The sequence below is a fragment of the Triticum urartu genome, chromosome 7A, assembly GCF_056163025.1.
Source record: "Triticum urartu cultivar PI428250 chromosome 7A, HENAU_Tu73, whole genome shotgun sequence".
NCBI lineage: Eukaryota > Viridiplantae > Streptophyta > Magnoliopsida > Poales > Poaceae > Triticum > Triticum urartu.
In genome coordinates, this window is record NC_141879.1 from 273716761 (window position 1) to 273740903 (window position 24143).

The 24143-nt window shown below is 42.4% G+C and overlaps 1 protein-coding gene across 1 annotated transcript; it reads left to right on the forward strand.

Moving 5' to 3' along the window:
• Nucleotides 1-19019: 19019 nt before the first annotated feature.
• On the forward strand, nucleotides 19020-21591 carry LOC125529093 (large ribosomal subunit protein eL8y). The gene is made up of 7 exons (XM_048693506.2): nucleotides 19020-19158; nucleotides 19329-19376; nucleotides 19466-19667; nucleotides 20632-20801; nucleotides 20897-21025; nucleotides 21105-21197; nucleotides 21290-21591. The coding sequence occupies exons 1-7, from the start codon at nucleotides 19156-19158 to the stop codon at nucleotides 21419-21421; spliced, it is 777 nt and encodes a 258-aa protein (XP_048549463.1). The 5' UTR covers nucleotides 19020-19155; the 3' UTR covers nucleotides 21422-21591.
• Nucleotides 21592-24143: the final 2552 nt, after the last annotated feature.

The following is a 24143-nucleotide window of genomic DNA, read 5'->3' on the forward strand; positions in this document are numbered from 1 at the left end:
GTTTTTGCTTTTCCCTTTTATTTGCTTGCTAAAGAAAACCAAAAACTCCAAAAATATTTCAGTGTGTTTCTCTGAATTTCTTTTGTTTTATTCGAGTTGTACCGAGGAGAAGACCACGATGAAAATATTGAGTGGCTCTCATATGAATAATTATTGAACTAATAAAGATACCATTTTACCTTGTCTTCTCCTGTTGAATAAAATGTTTGCAGATTCTGGCTTAGTCCATGGCACTCTTGCACTATTATTATTTTCATATCATTCGGTTGTGCAAGTGAAAGGCAATAATGACGACATTCGATGAACTAGTCGTGGTAAAGAGAAACTGGTATGAACTCGACTTGTTCTGTCTATGTAAAATGTTTAACCTAGCATCCATGATTCAACCCATTATGATTAAACATGTTTGCAATGACAATTAGTGATTATAGTTTCTCATGCCATGCATAAGTAGCTGAGAGTTAATAATGATTTATCTTAGATATCAACATAGCGTTAAGATGATTGTGATGTAGTATGATGATATGGTATCCTCCTCTGAATGTTCAAGTGGCTTAACTTGGTACATATTCATCCATGTAGTTGAATCAAAACCAACATAGGCTCTATATTGTTTTATGTTCATGGTGTTCATATCCTACTCATGCTAGTGTCCAATGTTACTTATGCATAATGCATGGTTATGATCGTTGTTGCTCTCTAGCTAGCCGCTTCTCAATCTAAATTGCTAGCCTTCGCCTGTACTAAGTGGGGATTCTGCTTGTACATCAAAAACCTTGAACCCAAACTTATTCCAGATGAGTCCACCATACCTAACTATATATGGTATTACCCTGCCATCCTAAGTAAATTTGCATGTGCCACCTCTAAAAACTTCTAAAAAAGTATCCGTTTTGTGTGCCTGGATCGTTCATGGAACGACAGGAGGTGGTTGATATCTTTCATGCTAAGCGGGTTATTCTCAGGTCGAGTGTTTATTCACTCGCCATCGCACGAGAAAATGGGCGGTAATAGGGATGCCCAGTCCCAAACTACAAAATACAAAAGGAGTTCATCTCTTAAATAATAAAACAAAAACTCCCATTGGAGTCAAAACCTTTACCTTTACCGCTTGGGAACCGCCACTAGCGTGCTTAGCATGGAAGATGTTGATAACTGATGGTCGTGAAGTGAATAAGAAGGGTGCATGTCTCAAAATATCATTTATCTCTGTTTTAAAAACTGAGCTCTGGCACCTCTGCAAATCACTACTTCCCTCTGCGAAGGGACTTTCTATTTACTTTTATGTTGTGTCATCACCTTCTAAAAAACAAGCGCCAGAAACTAAGTAGAGCACAACGGTCATGATTTATGCATTGTGTGTAGCTAATGTTGGGTGCATCATGACTGGATCTTTTCTACCATGAATTACAATGTTTAGTCGCTACTTGAACTTTGGAGGTGCTCTGCATTTATGTTTTGCGGTCCCAGAAAGGGATAGCGAGATACCATTATTGTCATATTATATCATGGTTGTTTTGACAATGTGTTGCCACTAAGATATCTTATTATTGCTTGCTAGCTGATTATGTCATTGATATAAGTCATTATAATCTTTAAGAGTTATTGTCGACATGGTTAGTTATAATGATTGGCTGAAAACTTGGGTGTTGTTTAAGCTTATTTATGCAAACAAGAGCAAAAGAGTTCGTAAAAGTTTTTCTTTCTCACTTTCAGTTTATCAACTGAATTGCTTGAGGACAAGCAAAGGTTTAATCTTGGGGGAGTTGATACGTCTCCAACGTATCTACTTTTCTCATGCTTTTCCTCTTGTTTTGGACTCTAATTTGCACGACTTGAATGAAACTAACCCCGTACTGACGTTGTTTTTAGCAGAACTACCATGGTGTTGTTTTTGTGCAGAAATAAAAGTTCTCGAAATAGAATGAAACTTTGTGAGGAATTTTTATATCAATAATAAGAATTTCTGGATCCAAGACCCATCAGAGAGGGGGCCCTGGGTGGGCACAACCCACCAGGGCGCGCCCCCCTCTCCTAGCGCACCAAGGTGGGTTGTACCCACCTGGTGGCCTCGCTGACGACCCCCTGGTACTACAAAATCACATATTTCTAGAAAAAAATCAGGGAGAAAGAATTATCGCGATCCACGAGACGGAGCCGCCGGCAGGCCCTGTTCTTCCTCGAGAGGGCAGATCTAGAGTTCGTTTGGGGCTCCGGAGAGGGGGATTTTTGTTCTTTGTCATCACCAACCCTTCTCCATCGCCAATTCCATGATGCTCCCCACCGGGAGTGAGTAATTCCTTCGTAGGCTCGCTGGTCGGTGAGGAGTTGGGTGAGATTCATCATGTAATCGAGTTAGTTTTGTTAGGGCCTGATCCCTAGTATCCACTATGTTCTTAGATCGATGTTGCTATGACTTTGATATGCTTAATGCTTGACACTTTGGGCCCGGGTGCCATGATTTCAGATCTGAACCGTTTATGTTATCATCATTATATCCATGTTCTAGATCCAATCTTGCAAGCTATAGTCATCTACTGCGGTTATGATCCAGCAACCCCAGAGTGACAACAACCGGGCCCACTCCCGGTGATGACCGTAGTTTGAGGAGTTCATGTATTCACTATGTGTTAATGCTTTGTTCAGGTTCTCTATTAAAAGGAGGCCTTAGTATCCCTTAGTTTCCAATATGGACCCCGCGGCCACGGGAGGGGAGGACAAAAGATGTCATGCAAGTTCTTTTAATAAAGCATGTATGACTATTTACGGAATACATGCCTACATTATATCGCTGAACTGGAGCTAGTGCCGTATCGCCCTAGGTTATAACTGTCTCATGATGAATATCATCCAACAAGTCACCGATCCAATGCCTACGAGCTTTTCCATATTGTCTCTGCTAAGTTACTACTGCTATCATCACGGTTACACTTGCTACAAAATTACTGATATCACTGTTACTATTACAATTGTTGCCGTCACTACTATCAAAACTATCAAACTACTTTGCTACTGATCACTTTGCTGCAGATAATTAATCTCCAGGTGTGGTTGAATTGACAACTCAGCTGCTAATACCTTCAAATATTCTTTCGCTCCCCTTGTGTCGAATCTATAAATTTGGGTTGAATATTTACCCTCGAAAACTGTTGCGGTCCCCTATACTTGTGGCTTATCACCAATGAGGTCAAGCACCTGCTTTGGCGTGACCTTCGACGATAGCTAGTCGCCCTGGTTCTAGCCGAACAAAGGCGCAAAGCTCGATGTTGAGCCCCTCCGTGTCCGCCTCCTCTTTTGCTGCTCGAGCGCCATATTCTTCTCCTTCACCAATGTTGCCGAGGATGCATGGCAGAAGCAAGCAGGAGAAGAAGAGTGAAGCGGCGGTAGTTTTTGGGCGAAGGGAAAGGGGATCCATGATTTACCCAACCTCCTCAATCTATAACCCAGGGAGGATCCGTTGAGTGCCTGATATGTCTCCAACGTATCTATAATTTTTGATTGTTCCATGCTATTATATTATCTGTTTTGGATGTTTAATGGGCTTTAATTTACCTTTTTATATTATTTTTGGGACTAACCTACTAACCAAAGGCCCGGTGCAAATTGCTGTTTTTTGCCCATTTCAGTATTTTGTAGAAAAGGAATATCAAACAGAATCCAAACGGAATGAAACCTTCGGGGGAGTTATTTTTGGAACAAACGTGATCCAGGAGACTTGGAGTGGACGTCAAGAAAGAAGCGAGGAGGCCACGAGGCAGGAGGGCGCGCCCAAGGGGTAGGCGCGCCCCCACCCTCGTGGGCCCCTCGCAGCTCCACCAACGTACTTCTTCCTCCTATATATACCCATATACCCCGAAAACATCGAGGAGCACCACGAAACCCTATTTCCACTGCCGCAGCCTTCTATACCCGTGAGATCCCATCTTGGGGCCTTTTTCGGCGCTCCGCGGGAGGGGGAATCGATCACAGAGGGCTTCTACATCAACACCATAGGCTCTCCGATGATGTGTGAGTAGTTTACCACAGACCTTCGGGTCCATAGTTATTAGCTAGATGGCTTTTTCTCTCTGTTTGGTCTCAATACAAAGTTCTCCTCGATTCTCTTGGAGATCTATTCGATGTAATTCTTTTTGCGGTGTGTTTGTCGAGATCCGATGAATTGTGGGTTTATGATCAAGATTATATATGAACAATATTTGATTTTTCTCTGAAATCTTTTATGCATGATTTAAATATCTTTGCAAGTCTCTTCAAATTATCAGTTTGGTTTGGCCTACTAGATTGATCGTTCTTGCAATGGGAGAAGTGCTTAGCTTCGGGTTCAATCTTGCGTGTCCTTTCCCAGTGACAGCAGGGGCAGCAAGGCATGTATTGTATTGTATTGTTGCCATCAAGGATAAAAAGATGGGGTTTATATCATATTGCTTGAGTTTATCCCTCTACATCATGTCATCTTGCCTAATGTGTTACCCTGTTCTTATGAACTTAATACTCTAAATGCATGCTGGATAGAGGTCGATGTGTGGAGTAATAGTAGTAGATGCAGAATCGTTTATGTCTACTTGTCGTGGACGTGATGCCTATATACATGATCATGCCTAGATATTCTCATAAGTATTCGCTTTTCTATTAATTGCTCGACAGTAATTTGTTCACCCACCGTAGAATTTGCTATCTTGAGAGAAGCCACTAGTGAAACCTATGGCCCCGGGGTATATCTTCCATCATATTATTTTCGTATCAATTTGCTATTTCTATTACCGTTTATTTTGCAATCCTTATTTTCCAATCTATATAATAAAAATACCAAAAATATTTATCTTATTATCTCTATTAGATCTCATTTTCGTAAGTGACCGTGAAGGGATTGACACCCCCTTTATCGCGTTGGTTGTGAGGTTCTTGTTTGTTTGTGCAGGTACTAGGTGACTTGTGTGTTACCTCCTACTGGATTGATACCTTGGTTCTCAAAAACTGAGGGAAATACTTACGCTACTGTACTTCATCACCCTTTCCTCTTCAAGGGAAAACCAACACATGCTCAAGACGTGGCAAGAAGGATTTCTGGCGCCGTTGTCGGGGAGGTTGCATCAAGTCAAGACATACTAAGTACCCATCACAAACTCTTATCCCTCGCATTACATTATTTGCCATTTGCCTCTCGTTTTCCTCTCCCCCACTTCACCCTTGCCGATTTATTCGCCCTCTTTTTCCGCTCGCCTCGTCTTCGTTGATCTTTTTCTTGCCTTTTGTGTGCCCATTCTTTGTGCATCTTGCTGCCATCATGTCTGAAATTGGGGAGGTTATCATTGATAAGGATAGTGGTAATAACATGGAAAACTTTGATGCTTTTGTTGATCCTCATGAAGAACCTACTATTTTACACACTAAAAAGTTTCGGATTGGTACCGGTAATATTATTGGAAAAGGAGTTATTCAAGATTTCTTTACTTCTGTCGGTGCTTTGCCCACCATGAGCGGGTCTATTCTTCATAAAACTAGTAGTCTTGCGGATGTTATATCGTTGCTTGTGGTTGAACTTGAAAGACAATTTATCCATATGCATCCTAGCATATAGAGGATCTTTCTAGAATTTTCTAGTATTGAGCATTCTTCTGTTAAGCGAGCAGCTACCATCTTTTTAGCTCATGAGTTCAGATTTATAATAAAAGAGGCCAATGAAATTTTTGTGCATTATAAGGTGGATGCCGGCCGTCCTACCATAGAAGCAATCTTTTTTATCAAGAGGACATAATGCGCTTACGATCTTTAGATCATGTTGCTTTTAACGAAAACCTTAGAAAGAAGGTTCCTACCGATATTCTTGTTGACAGGATCTCTGAACTTAATGACAATTTTGCTATCCAAAAAATTGGGTTGGGTTTTCCCCTTGAACAAAGGCTCATGACTTTTTGCCAAAACAATGCTTATAATGATGAATTGGTTGTGCAATATGAGGGGCCAAAGGAGGAACCAATACCTCCCGATCTTGATCTTGGGGACTTTTGTCCCATTAAATTTAGCCCTTTTGATTACTTTTGCTTGCCACAAAGAAAGCTTGCTGCTGAACGTAGGGAGTATGAGATGAGTTTCCGCGATCTACCTTATCATTATCATAGCAACACCTAGATCTATTCTTGTTTTTATGCCTAGCTAGGGGCGTTAAACGATAGCGCTTGTTGGGAAGCAACCCAAATTTATGTTTGTTTCTTGTTTTTTGTTCTTGTTTAGTAATAAATAATTCATCTAGCTTTTGCTAGATGTGGTTTTATTCTTTTAATTAGTGTTTGTGCCAAGTAGAACCTCTGGGAAGACTTGGGGAAGTCTTTGCGATTTTGCTGTAAAAAACATAAACTTTAGCGCTCACGAGATTTGCTGCCATTTTTTTACTGGAGAGTGCGATTAGGTTGATTTTTTTGCAGATGATTAATAGGCAAATTACTCACGTCCACCAATTTATTTCAGAATTTTTGGGTTACAGAAGTATTCGAAACCTACAGATTACTACAGACTGTTCTATTTTTGACAGATTCTGTTTTTCGTGTGTTGTTTGCTTATTTTGATGAATCTATGGCTAGTATCGGGGGTATGAACCATAGAGAAGTTGGAATACAGTAGATTTAACACCAATATAAATAAAGAATGAGTTCATTATAGTACCATGAATTGGTGGTTTGTTTTCTTATACTAACGAAGCTCATGAGATTTTCTGTTTAAGTTTTGTGTTGTGAAGTTTTCAAGTTTTGGGGAAATATTTGATGGATTTTGGAATAAAGAGTGGCAAGATCCTAAGCTTGGGGATGCCCAAGGCACCCCAAGGTAAAATTCAAGGATAACCAAAAGCCTAAACTTGGGGATGCCCGGAAGGCATCCCCACTTTCGTCTTCGTCTATCGGTAACTTTACTTGAGGCTATATTTTTATTCACCACATGATATGTGTTTTGCTTGGAGCGTCTTGTATGATTTGAGTCTTTGCTTTTTAATTTACCACAATCAACCTTTCTGTACACACCTTTTGTAGAGACACACATGAATTGGAATTTATTAGAATACTCTATGTGCTTCACATATATCTTTTGAGCTAGATAATTTTGCTCTAGTGCTTCACTTATATCTTTTTAGAGCACGGTGGTGGTTTTATTTTATAAAAATTATTGATCTCTCATGCTTCACTTATATTATTTTGAGTCTTATAGAACAGCATGGTAATTTGCTTTGGCTATAAAATTAGTCCTAATATGATAGGCATCCAAGATGGGTATAATAAAAACTGTCATAAAAAGTGCATTGAATACTATGAGAAGTTTGATACTTGATGATTGTTTGAGATATGAAGATGGTGATATTAGAGTCATGCTAGTTTAGTAGTTGTGAATTTTAGAAATACTTGTGTTAAAGTTTGTGATCCTGTAGCATGCACGTATGGTGAACCGTTATGTGATGAAGTCGGAGCATGATTTATTTATTGATTATCTTCCTTATGAGTGGCGGTCGGGGACGAGCGATGGTCTTTCCTACCAATCTATCCCCCTAGGAGCATGCGCGTAGTACTTTGTTCCGATAACTAATAGATTTTTGCAATAAGTATGTGAGTTCTTATGACTAATGTTGAGTCCATGGATTATACGCATTCTCACCCTTCCACCATTGCTAGCCTCTCTAGTACCGCACAACTTTCGCCGGTAACATACACCCACCTTATACCTTCCTCAAAACAGCCACCATACCTACCTATTATGGCATTTCCATAGCCATTCCGAGATATATTGCCATGCAACTTACCACCGTTCCGTTTATTATGACACGCTTCATCATTGTCATATTGCTTTGCATGATCATGTAGTTGACATCGTATTTGTGGCAAAATCCACCGTTCATAATTCTTTCATACCTGTCACTCTTGATTCATTGCACATCCCGGTACACCGCCAGAGGCATTCATATAGATGTTGGGGAACGCAGTAATTTCAAAAAAAATCCTACGCACACGCAAGATCATGGTGATGCATAGCAACGAGAGGAGAGAGTATCGTCTACATACCCTCGTAGACTAGAAGCGGAAGCATTATGACAATGCGGTTGATGTAGTCGTACGTCTTCACGATCGACCGATCTAGTACCGAAGATATGGCACCTCCGTGATCTGCACACGTTCGGCTCGGTGATGTCCCACGAACTCACGATCTAGTAGAGCTTTGAGGGAGAGCTTCGTCAGCACGACGGCGTGATGATGGTGATGATGTTGCTACCGGAACAGGGCTTCGCCTAAGCACCGCTACGATATTACCGAGGTGGATTATGGTGGAGGGGGGCACCGCACACGGCTAAAGATCAATGATCAACTTGTGTGTCTATGGGGTGCCCCCTCCCCCGTATATAAAGGAGTGGAGAAGGAGGAGGGGGCCAGCCTCTCTAGGCGCGCCCCAAAGGAGTCCTACTCCCAGCGGGAGTAGGATCCCCCCTCCCTTTGTTGGTTCTAGGAGAGAAGAAAGGAGGAGGAAGAAGGAAGGAAAGGGGCGCCGACCCCCTTCCCAATTTGGATTGGGCTTGGAGGGGGCGCGCCCCCTCCTTTGCTTCTTTTCCCTCTCTTCCACTAAGGCCCAATAAGGCCCATATACCTCCCGAGGGGTTTCGGTAACCTCCCGATGCACCGGTATACTCCCGATTTCACCCGAAACCATTCCGATGTCCAAACATAGGCTTCCAATATATCGATCTTTACGTCACGACCATTTCGAGACTCCTCGTCATGTCCGTGATCAAATCCGAGACTCCGAACTACCTTCGGTACATCAAAACAAATAAACTCGTAATACCGATCGTCACCGAACGTTGACCCTACGGGTTCGAGAACTATGTAGACATGACCGAGACATGTCTCCGGTCAATAACCAATAGCGGAACCTGGATGCTCATATTGGTTCCTACATATTCTACAAAGATCTTTATCGGTCAAACCGCATAACAATATACGTTGTTCCCTTTGTCATCGGTATGTTACTTGCCCGAGATTCGATCGTCGGTATCTCAATACCTAGTTCAACCTCGTTACCGGCAAGTCTCTTTACTCGTTCTGTAATGCTGCATCCCGTAACTAACTCATTAGCTACATTGCTTGCAAGGCTTATAGTGATGTACATTACCGAGAGGGCCCAGAGATACCTCTCCGACAATTGGAGTGACAAATCCTAATCTTGATTCATGCCAACTCAACAAACACCATCGGAGACACCTGTAGAGCACCTTTATAATCACCCAGTTACGTTGTGACGTTTGGTAGCACACAAAGTGTTCCTCCGGTATTCGGGAGTTGCATGATCTCATAGTCATAGGAACATGTATAGTTATGGAGAAAGCAATAGCAACAAACTAAACGATCATCGTGCTAAGCTAATGGATGGGTCAAGTCAATCACATCATTCTCTAATGATGTGATCCCGTTAATCAAATGACAACTCATTTCTATGGTTAGGAAACATAACCATCATTGATTCAACGAGCTAGTCAAGTAGAGGCAAACTAGTGACACTCTATTTGTCTATGTATTCACACATGTAGTAGGTTTCTGGTTAATACAATTCTAGCATGAATAATAAACATTTATCATGATATAAAGAAATATAAATAACAACTTTATTATTGCCTCTAGGGCATATTTCCTGCAGCCTCCCACTTGCACTAGAGTCAATAATCTAGATTATATTGTAATGATTTTAACACCCATGGAGTCTTGGTGATGATCATGTTTTGCTCGTGAGAGAGGCTTAGTCAACGGGTCTGCAACATTCAGATCTGTATGTATCTTGTAAATTTCTATGTCTCCCTCCTTGACTTGATCGCAGATGGAATTGAAGTGTCTCTTGATGTGATTGGTTCTCTTGTGAAATCCGGATTCCTTTGCCAAGGCAATTGCACCATTATTGTCACAAAAGATTTTCATTGGACCCGATGCACTAGGTATGACACCTAGATCAGATATGAACTCCTTCATCCAGACTCCTTCATTTGCTGCTTCCGAAGCAGCTATGTATTCCGCTTCACACGTAGATCCCGCCACGACGCTCTACTTGGAACTGCACCAACTGACAGCTCCACCATTCAATAAAAACATGTATCCAGTTTGTGACTTAGAGTCATCCGGATTAGTGTCAAAGCTTGCATCGACGTAACCATTTATGACGAGCTCTTTGTCACCTCCATATACGAGAAACATATCCTTAGTCCTTTTCAGGTATTTCAGGATGTTCTTGACCGTTGTCCAGTGATCCACTCCTGGATTACTTTGGTACCTTCCTGCTAAACTTATAGCAAGGCACACATCAGGTCTGGTACACAGCATTGCATACATGATAGAGCCTATGGCTGAAGCATAGGGAACACCTTTCATTTTCTCTCTATCTTCTACAGTGGTCGGGCATTGAGACTGACTCAACTTCACACCTTGTAATACAGGCAAGAACCCTTTCTTTGCCTGATCCATTTTGAACTTCTTCAAAACTTTATCAAGGTATGTGCTTTTTGAAAGTCCAATCAAGCGTCTTGATCTATCTTTATAGATCTTGATGCCCAATATATAAGCAGCTTCACCGAGGTCTTTCATTGAAAAATTCTTATTCAAGTATCCTTTTATGCTATTCAGAAATTCAGTATCATTTCCGATCAACAATATGTCATCTACATATAATATCAGAAATGCTACGGAGCTCCCACTCACTTTCTTGTAAATACAGGCTTCTCCAAAAGTCTGTACAAAACCATATGCTTTGATAACACTATCAAAGCGTATATTCCAACTCCGAGAGGCTTGCACCAGTCCATAAATGGATCGCTGGAGCTTGCACACTTTGTTAGCACCTTTTGGATCGACAAAACCTTCTGGTTGCATCATATACAACTCTTCTTTAAGGTATCCATTAAGGAATGCAGTTTTGACATCCATTTGCCAAATTTCATAATCATAAAATGCGGCAATTGCTAATTCGGACGGACTTAAGCATCGCTACAGGTGAGAAGGTCTCATCGTAGTCAACTCCTTCAACTTGTCGAAAACCTTTTGCAACAAGTCGAGCTTTGTAGACAGTAACATTACCGTCAGCGTCAGTCTTCTTCTTGAAGATCCATTTATTCTCTATGGCCTGCCAATCATCGGGCAAGTCAACCAAAGTCCATACTTTGTTATCATACATGGATACCATCTCAGATTTCATGGCCTCAAGCCATTTTGCGGAATCTGGGCTCATCATCGCTTCCTCATAGTTCGTAGGTTCATCATGGTCAAGTAACATGACTTCCAGAACAGGATTACCATACCACTCTGGTGTGAATCTTACTCTGGTTGACCTATCAAGTTCGGTAGTAACTTGATCAGAAGTTTCATGATCATCATCATTAGCTTCCTCACTTACTGGTGTAGGAATCACTGAAACTGATTTCAGTGATGAACTACTTTCCAATAAGGGAGAAGGTACAATTACCTCATCAAGTTCTACTTTCCTCCCACTCACTTCTTTCGAGAGAAACTCCTTCTCTAGAAAGGATCCATTATTAGGAACAAATATCTTGCCTTCGGATCTGTGATATAAGGTGTACCCAACAGTCTCCTTTGGGTATCCTATGAAGACACATTTCTCCGATTTGGGTTCGAGCTTATCAGGTTGAAGCTTTTTCACATAACCATCGCAACCCCAAACTTTAAGAAACGACAACTTGGGTTTCTTGCCAAACCACAGTTCATAACGTGTCGTCTCGACGGATTTAGATGGTGCCCTATTTAACGTGAATGCAACTGTCTCTAAAGCATAACCCCAAAATGATAGCGGTAAATCAGTGAGAGACACAATAGATCGCACCATATCTAGTAAAGTACGATTACGACGTTCGGACACACCATTACGCTCTGGTGTTCCAGGTGGCGTGAGTTGCGAAACTATTCCGCATTGTTTCAAATGAAGTCCAAACTCATAACTCAAATATTCACCTCCACGATCAGATCGTAGAAACTTGATTTTCTTGTTACGGTAATTTTCCACTTCACTCTGAAATTCTTTGAACTTTTCAAATGTTTTAGACTTATGTTTCATCAAGTAGATATACCCATATCTGCTCAAATCATCTGTGAAGGTGAGAAAATAACGATATCCACCGCGAGCTTCAATGTTCATTGGACCACATACATCAGTATGTATGATTTCCAATAACTCTGTTGCTCGCTCCATTGTTCCGGAGAACGGAATTTTAGTCATCTTGCCCATGAGGCATGGTTCGCATGTACCAAGTGATTCATAATCAAGTGATTCCAGAAGTCCATCAGAATGGAGTTTCTTCACGCGCTTTACACCAATATGACCTAAACGTTAGTGCCACAAATAAGTTGCACTATCATTATCAACTCTGCATCCTTTGGCTTCAATACTATGAACATGTGTATCACTACTATCAAGATTTAGTAAAAATAGACCACTCATCAAGGGTGCATGACCATAAAAGATATTACTCATATAAATAGAACAACCATTATTCTCTGATTTAAATGAATAACCATCTCGCATTAAACAAGATCCAGATATAATGTTCATGCTTAATGCTGGCACCAAATAACAATTATTCAGGTCTAAAACTAATCCCGAAGGTAGATGTAGAGGTAGCGTGCCGACGGCGATCACATCGACTTTGGAACCATTTCCCACGCGTATTGTCACCTCGTCCTTAGCCAATCTTCGCTTAATCTGTAGCCCCTGTTTCGAGCATGTGTAAGGTACACATCGATAACATGTATATCAAATATACCTTTCACTTTGCCATCCTTCTTCTCCGCTAAATACTTGGGGCAGTTCCGTTTCCAGTGACCAGTTCCTTTGCAGTAGAAGCACTCAGTCTCAGGCTTAGGTCCAGACTTGGGTTTCTTCACTTGAGCAGCAACTAGCTTGCTGTTCTTTTTGAAGTTCCCCGTCTTCCCTTTACCTTTTTTCTTGAAACCGGTGGTCTTGCTGACCATCAACACTTGATGCTCTTTCTTGAGTTCTACCTCCGCAGCCTTTAGCATTGCGAAGAGCTCAGGAATTGTCTTATCCATCCCTTGCATATTATAGTTCATCACGAAGCTCTTGTCGCTTGGTGGCAGTGATTGAAGAACTCTGTCAATGACACTATCATCAGGAAGATTAACTCCCAATTGAGTCAAGTGGTTGTGGTACCCAGACATTCTGAGTATATGTTCACTGACAGAACTATTCTCCTCCATCTTGCATCTATAGAACTTATTGGAGACTTCATATCTCTCAATCCGGGCATATGCTTGAAATATTAACTTCAACTCCTGGAACATCTCATATGCTCCATGACGTTCAAAACGTCGTTGAATTCCCGGTTCTAAGCCGTAAATCATGGCACACTGAACTATCGAGTAGTCATCAGCTTTGCTCTACCAGGTGTTCATAACATCTGGCGTTGCTCCTGCAGCAGGTTTGTCACCTAGCGGTGCTTCCAGGATATAATTCTTTTGTGCAGCAATGAGGATAATCCTCAAGTTACGGACCCAGTCCGTGTAGTTGCTACCATCATCTTTCAACTTAGCTTTCTCTAGGGACGCATTAAAATTCAACGGAACAACAGCACGGGCCATCTATCTACAACAACATAGACATGCAAAATACTATCAGGTACTAAGTTCATGATAAATTAAAGTTCAAATAATCAAATTACTTAAGAACTCCCACTTAGATAGACATCTCTCTAATCATCTAAGTGATCACGTGATCCATATCAACTAAACCATGTCCGATCATCACGTGAGATGGAGTAGTTTTTAATGGTGAACATCACTATGTTGATCATATCTACTATATGATTCACGCTTGACCTTTCGGTCTCCAGTGTTCCGAGGCCATATCTGCATATGCTAGGCTCGTCAAGTTTAACCCGAGTATTCTGCGTGTGCAAAACTGGCTTGCACCCGTTGTATGTGAGCGTAGAGCTTATCACACCCGATCATCACGTGGTGTCTCGGCACGACGAACTATAGCAACGGTGCATACTCAGGGAGAACACTTATACCTTGAAATTCAGTGAGAGATCATCTTATAATGCTACCGCCGAACTAAGCAAAATAAGATGCATAAAGGATGAACATCACATGCAATCAATATAAGTGATATGATATGGCCATTATCATCTTGTGCCTTTGATCTCCATCTCCAAAGCACCGTCATGATCACCATCGTCACCGGCTTGACACCTTGATCTCCATGGAAGCATCGTTGTCGTCTCACCAACTATTGCTTCTACGACTATCGCTACCGCTTAGTGATAAAGTAAAGCAATTAAATGGCGATTGCATTTCATACAATAAAGCGACAACCATATGGCTCCTGCCAGTTACCGATAATTGTGTTACAAAACATGATCATCTCATACAATAAAATTTAGCATCATGTCTTGACCATTTCACATCACAACATGCCCTGCAAAAACAAGTTAGACGTCCTCTACTTTGTTGTGCAAGTTTTACATGGCTGCTAGCCTGCCACGGGCTGAGCAAGAACCGTTCTTACCTACGCATCAAAAACCACAACGTGGTATAGTGATTGCTTTTTGATCTTCACAAAGAACCATGCTCATTGAATCCGATTCAACTAAAGCTGGAGAAACAGACACCCACAAGCCACCTGTGTGCGAAGCACGTCGGTAGAACCAGTCTCACGTAAGCCTACGCGTAATGTTGGTCTGGGCCGCTTCATCCAACAATGCCGTTGAATCAAGAATCAACTAGTGACGGCAAGCAATATGTATATACCCACGCCCACAACTCCTTTGTGTTCTACTCGTGCATATAACATCTATGAATAAACCTGGTTCAGATGCCACTTTTGGGGAACGCAGTAATTTCAAAAAAATTCCCACCCACATGCAAGATCATGATGATGCATAGCAACGAGAGGGGAGAGTATCATCTACGTACCCTCGTAGACCGTAAGCGGAAGCGTTATGACAACGCGGTTGATCTAGTCGTATGTCCTCACGATCGACCGATCTAGTACCGAAGATACAACACCTCCGCGATCTGCACACGTTCGGCTCGGTGACGTCCCGCGAACTCACGATCCAGTAGAGCTTCGAGGGAGAGCTTCGTCAGCACGACGACGTGATGACGGTGATGATGTTGCTACCGGAACAGGGCTTTGCCTAAGCACCGCTATGATATTACCGAGGTGGATTATGGTGGAGGGGGCCACCGCACATGGTTAAAGATCAATGATCAACTTGTGTGTCTATGGGATGCCCCCTCTCCCGTATATAAAGGAGTGGAGGGGGGGGAGGGGGCGGCCTCTCTAGGTGCGCCCCAAAGGAGTCATACTCCCACCGGGAGTAGGATTCCCCCCTTTCCTTTGTTGGTTCTAGGAGAGAAGGAAGGAGGAGGAAGAAGGAAGTAAAGGGGGGCCGCCCCCCTTCCCAATTTGGATTGGGCTTGGGGGGGTGCGCCCCCCTCCTTTGCTTCTTTTCCCTCTCTTCCACTAAGGCCCAATAAGGCCCATATACCCACCGGGAGGTTCCGTATACTCCCGATTTCACCCGGAACCATTCCGATGTCCAAACATAGGCTTCTAATATATCGATCTTTACGTCTCGACCATTTTGAGACTCCTAGTCATGTTCGTGATCAAATCCGGGACTCCGAACTACCTTCGATACATCAAAACACATAAACTCGTAATACCGATCGTCACCGAACGTTAAGCGTGCGGACCCTACGGGTTCGAGAACTATGTATACATGACCGAGATATGTCTCCGGTCAATACCAATAGCGGCCTGGATGCTCATATTGGTTCCTACATATTCTACGAAGATCTTTATCGGTCAAACCGCATAATGATATACGTTGTTCCCTTTGTCATCGGTATGTTACTTGCCCGAGATTCGACCGTCGGTATCTCAATACCTAGTTCAATCTCATTACCGGCAAGTCTCTTTACTCGTTCCATAATGCTACATTCCGTAACTAACTCATTAGCTACATTGCTTGCAAGGCTTATAGTGATGCACATTACCGAGAGGGCCCAGAGATACCTCTCTGACAATCGGAGTGACAAATCCTAATCTTGATTCATGCCAACTCAACAAACACCATCGGAGACACCTGTAGAACACCTTTATAATCACCCAGTTACGTTGTGACGTTTGGTAGCACACAAAGTGTTTCTCCGGTATTCGGGAGTTGCATGATCTCGTAGTCATAGGAACATGTATAGTTATGGAGAAAGCAATAGCAACAAACTAAACGATCATCGTGCTAAGCTAATGGATGGGTCAAGTCAATCACATCATTCTCTAATGATGTGATCCCGTTAATCAAATGACAACTCATGTCTATGGTTAGGAAACATAACCATCATTGATTCAACGAGCTAGTCAAGTAGAGGCAAACTAGTGACACTCTGTTTGTCTATGTATTCACACATGTACTAAGTTTTCGGTTAATACAATTCTAGCATGAATAATAAACATTTATCATGATATAAGGAAATATAAATAACAACTTTATTATTGCCTCCAGGGCATATTTCCTTCAATAGAGTCATATTTTATTCTAGTATCGAGTTGTAATTTTTGAGTTGTAAGTAAATAAAAGTGTGATGATCATCATTATTAGAGCATTGTCCCAAGTGAGGAAAGGATGATGGAGACTATGATTCCCCCACAAGTCTGGATGAGACTCTGGACAAAAAAAGGAGAAAGGCCATAAAAAAGAGAAGGCCCCAAAAAATGAGAGAAAAAGAGAGAAGGGACAATGCTACTATCCTTTTACCACACTTGTGCTTCAAAGTAGCACAATGATCTTCAGGATAGAGAATCTCCTATGTTGTCACTTTCATATACTAGTGGGAATTTTACATTATAAAACTTGGCTTGTATATTCCAATGACGGGCTTCCTCAAAATGCCCTAGGTCTTCGTGAGCAAGCAAGTTGGATGCACACCCACTTAGTTTCTTTTTGAGCTTTCATACACTTATAGCTCTAGTGCATCCGTTGCATGGCAATCCCTACTCACTCACATTGATATCTATTGATGGGCATCTCCATAGCCCATTGATACACCTAGTTGATGTGAGACTATCTTCTCCTTTTGTCTTCTCCACAACCATCATTCTATTTCACCTATAGTGTTATATCCATAGCTCACACTCATACATTGCGTGAAGATTGAAAATGTTTGAGAACACCAAAAGTATGAAACAATTGCTTGGCTTGTCATCGGGGTTGTGCATGATTTAAATACTTTGTGTGGTGAAGATAGAGCATAGCCACACTATATGATTTTGTAGGGATAACTTTCTTTGGCCATGTTATTTTGAGAAGACATGATTGCTTTGTTAGTATGCTTGAAGTATTATTATTTTCATGTCAATATTAAACTTTTGTCTTGAATCTTTTGGATCTGAACATTCATGCCATAATAAAGAAAAAATACATTGAGAATTATGCTAGGTAGCATTACACATCAAAAATTATGTTTTTATCATTTACCTACTCGAGGACGAGTAGGAATTAAGCTTGGGGATGCTTGATACGTCTCCAACGTATCTATAATTTTTGATTGTTCCATGCTATTATATTATCTGTTTTGGATATTTAATGGGCTTTAATTTACCTTTTTATATTATTTTTGGCACTAACCTACTAACCACAGGCCCAGTGCAAAGTGTTGTTTTTTTTGCAGAAAAGGAATATCAAACGGAATCCAAACGGAATGAAACCTTCAGGAGAGTTATTTTTGGAACAAACGTGATCCAGGAGATTTGGAGTGGACGTCAAGAAAGAAGCGAGGAGGCCACGAGGCAAGAGGGCGCGCCCCCACCCTCGTGGGCCCCTCGCAGCTCCACCGACATACTTCTTCCTCCTATATATACCCATATACCCCGAAAACATCGAGGAGCACCACAAAACCCTATTTCCACCGTTGCAACCTTCTGTACCAGTGAGATCCCATCTTGGGGCCTTTTCCGGTGCTCCGCCGGAGGGGGAATCGATCACAGAGGGCTTCTACATCAACACCATACCTCTCCGATGATGTGTGAGTAGTTTACCACAGACCTTCGGGTCCATAGTTATTAGCTAGATGGCTTCTTCTCTCTCTTTGGATCTCAATACAAAGTTCTCCTCGATTCTCTTGGAGATCTATTCGATGTAATTCTTTTTGCGGTGTGTTTGTCGAGATCCGATGAATTGTGGGTTTATGATCAAGATTATCTATGAACAATATTTGATTCTTCTCTAAAATATTTTATGCATGATTTAAATATCTTTGCAAGTCTCTTCGAATTATCAGTTTGGTTTGGCCTACTAGATTGATCGTTCTTGCAATGGAAGAAGTGCTTAGCTTTGAGTTCAATCTTGCGGTTTGCTTTGGGCCCGAACTCGTAAAATCCGTGTGTCACACTTGCGCCGTAGTTAGGATCAACCCTTATTCGTACCCCTACTTCTTACTGTCAGAATAATCCCCACAACACCACGCTTGTCGAGATAACAGTGCTAGATTGAATACCTCAAGGTCCCCAAAGACCAAGCCTCCAAGGTTTTGGGGCGTGTCATCACATCCCAAGATACACATAGTTTCCGTCTGCCATGTTTGCTACCGCATCAAAACTATCGTATGATTAATGTTACATTTTCATAGAGACCCCTGGGTATCCTGAAACATGCCATAGAATAAATTGGAATAGTTTGAGCCATTGAGTTTACAAGAACTTCCTTCCTTGCAACAGATAAACGGGAAATACAAATGCCTAGTAACCTTATGCAGGACCAGGCCTGTCTGGATATGGAAAGTTACAATACGATTGGGCCACCTTCTAGTTATCACAGCCCAGCCCAAACCAAAAGACCTCTCATCATCTTCTGCACAACAAGGCCTGTTTAGCCGACCCTCAAAAAAAAAAAGGCCTGTTTAGCCCAACTACGACCTCCAAAACCCTAATCCTCACGACGGACGGTCAGAGCAGCCCGTGCCCACCCCACCCCGCATCCAACGCTCCGTAAGCTTCCTTCTTATCGAACTAGCCCTTATAAAGGCGCCGCCTGGCTTCCGAACCGCGTCTCCCCCGCCTCCGTCTGCCCCCTCGCCGTCGCTCCGCTGACCTCAACCAGCCGCCGGCGAAATGGTACGCTCCATGTCTTTCCTCACCCGTCTGGTCCATTCAAAATCTCGCTTCGTAATTGGAGCGGGGATGTTTCGTGATGCTTTCTTGGGGCATCCTCGGGCTACTTCACTTGGATCTTTGCCGCTGCGGTGCGAGCCACTGATTATCGTCGCTTGATCCGAATCTTGCAGGCCCCTAAGCGAGGCGGCAAGGCGCCGGTCCCGGCGAAGAAGAAAACGGTGCGCCTCCGCTCACTGAAACCTCTCTGCTTCCCTTTGATCCGTTCTGTTCTTAGTGCGGTTCGCTGATATGTTGGTTGCTGGTACAGGAGAAGGTGACCAACCCGCTGTTCGAGAAGAGGCCGAAGCAATTCGGTATCGGCGGCGCCCTCCCGCCCAAGAAGGACCTACACCGCTTCGTTAAGTGGCCCAAGGTTGTGCGCATCCAGCGCCAGCGCCGCATCCTCAAGCAGCGCCTCAAGGTGCCCCCGGCACTCCACCAGTTCACCCGCACCCTCGACAAGAACCTTGGTATACATACAACCTAAATGTTTATTATGATGTGTTTTTCTGTTTTGTCCATGCTAAGCTGAAAACCTACATACAGTGACCCTTATGGGCAGCGCCCTGGGCTGGCTATGTACGAGACATCAAACCGTCTCCCGGGTCCAAAGTTTCCATTTCCAGTACTGATGAAGTAGGAACTAGGATAGCTACTAGACACAATCCTTGTGCAACAGACTCGAATCTTAGATTACGTTCTCACCTGTGGGTCTATAGTTTTCTCTCATTTGCGGATGTTGTGCACATGACAACCTACTTAAGTAGTCACACCTATTTAGTTACCAGCTGTATGTTAACTTATGTCATTGGTTTAGGCCTTGGTAGCATCTCCAAGCTTTTTTAGCGACATTTGAGGCATGCAATGGTAGTTCGAGACTTACGACCCTGTGATGTCAATACATCCAAACTGTTTGATGGTTGTTTATATTCTAAAATGAATAATTTTTGCTTGTGTTTTGCACAAGTTGTGATGTCGATTGAAATCAGAATTATGTGCATGGCCACCACTGGTGCTGTGATTTGGATTGAATGTTCAATCTAATTTTGAGTTTGGGTCTAAAAGAAAATATATCTACATGTACTAGGCCTAATAATATTTATTGCAGTACTTATTTATTTAATTTGGGAGGGTCATACCCTGGTAGCCCAGTTTGTCTTGTCAAGGATTGAATTAATCAAACAAAGACTGCAAGATGTTTTTACCGATCCCAACTAGTTTCATAAAACTTAAAAGCTCCTCCGTTGAACTGTATTAAGGAGTAATGGAGGTGTATATCATTAAAACATTCTACAACTTTTGTAAATCATCTTATGGCATTGTGGATAGTTCTGACTGATTATGTTGTTTGTTGTAATGTTCTGTGAAGTGCATACCACCTTCAATCCCCTGCTATTCTCTGTTAACTGACCAACTTTCAAACTTCTATTTCAGCAACAAACTTGTTCAAGATGCTTCTTAAGTACCGGCCTGAAGACAAAGCTGCCAAGAAGGAGAGGCTTCTAAAGAGGGCCCAGGCTGAAGCTGAAGGGAAGACTGTTGAGGCCAAGAAGCCAATAGTTGTTAAGTATGGCCTTAACCATGTTACCTACCTAATCGAGCAGGCATGTTCTTCTGCTTTCCTTTGTTATTTGCATTGGCAGCTGATAGACTTATCTTGCACTTTGTTGACAATTCAAGTTTGTATGCCTTCTTGCAGAGTAAAGCCCAGCTGGTTGTCATAGCTCATGATGTTGATCCGATTGAGCTGGTTGTGTGGCTCCCTGCTCTTTGCAGGAAAATGGAGGTCCCTTACTGCATTGTCAAGGGAAAATCTCGCCTTGGATCGGTATAGTTTCTGCTGCTACCTACTTGTGTGTGTTAATGTTATCTATTGAACACAAGGATCTAATGGATAATTTCTATAGATTGTTCACAAGAAGACTGCCTCTGTTCTGTGCCTGACCACAGTGAAGAATGAGGATAAGCTTGAGTTCAGCAAGATCCTTGAGGCTATTAAGGTTTGTGGGGCTATGATTTCATTTGTTTGTATTGTTTTTTTTCCATCTTTGCTGCTTACTTGTCAACTAACCGTTTATTGACTAATTCACAGGCGAACTTCAACGACAAATTTGATGAGGTTAGGAAGAAGTGGGGTGGTGGTGTCATGGGCTCCAAGTCGCAAGCGAAGACCAAGGCCAGGGAAAGGCTTATCGCAAAGGAGGCTGCGCAGCGGATGAACTAAGTTTAGCATTGTTAAACCATATCTATTGCTCATCCTTGAGTAGTGTGCAAGCATACTGTGGCTGTTTGGCTTCAGTTTTGAAAGTCATTTTTGTTTGTCCGAGACATCTTGGAAAGAACAGTGTAAGAAGGAAGTATTTTTGTTTAATGCCAGTTAGTATCCATGATCAAGCTCATTGGTTATGTGTGTGCATTAAAGGAATGTGACCACTGGGAAATTGAATTTAGGGCCCCTTTGATTTGTAGGATTTCCAAAACACAGGAATAGGGAAAACCTGGGATTCTTTCAAAGAGGTTTGAGGCCTCTTTTGGTTTGTAGGATTTTTGTAGGATTTGCAAAGGAAAAATTCTTTTGAAGCCTTCGGTTTGTAGGAATGGATTCCTATTCCTATGTAGGATAGGAATCAATCCTTCACGTTTTGAAGAAAAAAAAAACAATAGCTTATCCTAAGCATCAAATAACATCTTTTTTTTTATAGAAATTGACATGCATGCCATCTCACTTTCTATGATTTTCTTATTCCTATCCTATGAATCAAAGAAGGCCTAAGTGGATGAAAAATTTCTTATGAAATCTAGTGTGAATGAATCCTATGAAAAAATGCCTATGGTTTACAATCCTAAGAATCAAACAGCCCACATAAGCAAAGTTCTTAAGGATTAGAATCCTCCAAAATGCTCATTAGGCCAACTTGGCACGACCCTAAATGGGGGAACTGTCCGCCTTAAACCTGATCAATTTATGTAAACTACGACAAGAAATTTGTAAAACTAACCTTGGCCCAAAACTAAGACACTTCATAGAGGGTGTATAATGTACTCTGTGCTCATTAGACCAACTCCAGGCACAACCCTAAATGACGCACAATCCTAAGAGCATCTCCCAGCCGTTTAGGACCATCTCTAAAATCAGTCAAACACGACACAATTTCGTCCGGACTAAGCGATTTCATTGATATTTGACTATTTGTACAAAAATTTAAAAACACAAACTAAAAACGACAACTACGCCTAGCCACCGCCGCCTTCTGTCTTCTACATGCCGAGCAGCCTGTAGAATCGGGTGTAGTCGCCATCATCATCGACGCCGTGCTGGGTGCCGCCGCCGTCCCTATTGCACCCCTGACCAGCATCGTCGATGCGCGGGGGGTTGGACGTCCCGGGCGCTTCCTCGTCGTCGGTGTCGAGGATGACGTCGCCGCCCTCCGCGTGTCCGCGACGCCGAGCGGCCATCTCCTTGAAGGCCCGGCGCTGGCGCTCCATCTGCTCGCGGACGTAATCCGCCTTCCTCCACTTGACGGCGATCTCGTCATCGGTGGCCATGGCCTCGTGCTCCTTCTTCACGGGGAGCAAGCCCGGCTCGGTCTTCGGCCTGACGAGGCGGTAGGATGAAGGAAAGGGCGGCCGCCCTCGTTGATGACGAGGCCGCCGCCGTGGGTGCGCGCCCAAGTGGCGTCTAGGCTTGCAGTTTTGTAGTTGTCCCAGTTACATGTCCTCCCACAACTCACAACTCGGCCCGTAGTTTTGTTGTTGTCCCTGTTCCTCTGACTCACAACTAGGCCTTTTGTTTTGCTAGTTGCAAGTGCACCCTTAACTTGCAACTGACATCGTAGTTTTGTGTAGTTCTCCCAGTTGCGAGTTAATCCTCGACTCGGAACTAGGTCGTTGTTTGTTTTCATGCCAGTTGCAAGTCCACCTCGACTTGCAACTTGGGCCATGGTTTTGTTGGTGTCCCTTTTGCAAGTCCAATCTATGACTCGCAACTAGGTCGTTTGTTTTCATTCCGGTTGCAAGTCCACACTCGACTCACGACGGACATCTTAGTTTTGTGTAGTTATCCCAGTTGCAAATCCACCCTTGACTCGCAACTAGGTATGTTGTTTGTTTCATCCTAGTTGCAAGTCCACCTTCGACTCGCAACTCGCTCGTAATTTTGTAGTTGTCTCGGTTACAAATCCACCCTCGACTCGCGACTGGGCCTATAGTTTCGTTGTTGTCCCTGTTGCAAGTCCACCCTTTAACTAACAACTGGGTCGTTTATTTTGCCAGTTGCAAGTGCACCCTCGACATGCAGTTGGCATCGTAGTTTTGTGTAGTTGTCCCAGTTGCAAGTCCATCCTCGACTCACAACTAGGACCTAGTTTGTTTTCATCCCGGTTGCAAGTCCACCCTTCACTTGTAACTAGGGGCAAGGTTTTGTTGTTGTCTCAGTTGCAAGTCCAGCCTCTGACTCACCACCAGTCTTCAATCCCAATTGCAAGTTCACCATCGACTCACAACAGGCATCATAGTTTTGTGTACATGTTCGAGTTGCAAGTCCAACCCCAACTCGCAACTAGGCCCATAGTTTTTTTTCCTCCTGTTGCAAGTCCACTCTCGACTTGCAACAAGGACTATAGTTTATTTGTTAAAATTCTTTTTGTTTTTTTCTTTATTTCCTTTCCTTTTTATTTTTTTATAATTCCTAAATCCTTTTCAAATTATGAATATTTTGGAAATTTATGAACATATTTTTTTGAATCGGTGAACATTTTTTGAATCTGCGAACAAAATTTGAATATCGTGAATATTTTTCTACTCCATGAACATTTTTTGAATGCACAATCAATTGTTCAGTATGAATTTAAAATAATTCAATGCATACTATAAAATTGTCACCACCATATATTAAAAGGAAGCTCATCGTATCTCAAAAGAGGTTAAGTGTGTACTAAAAAATGTTC

Coding starts and splice junctions, on each gene's coding strand:
- LOC125529093 (XM_048693506.2), top strand. Junction 19,377..19,465: donor TCCCGGCGAAGAAGAAAACG/GTGCGCCTCCGC, acceptor TTGCTGGTACAG/GAGAAGGTGACCAACCCGCT. Junction 19,668..20,631: donor CACCCTCGACAAGAACCTTG/GTATACATACAA, acceptor CTTCTATTTCAG/CAACAAACTTGTTCAAGATG.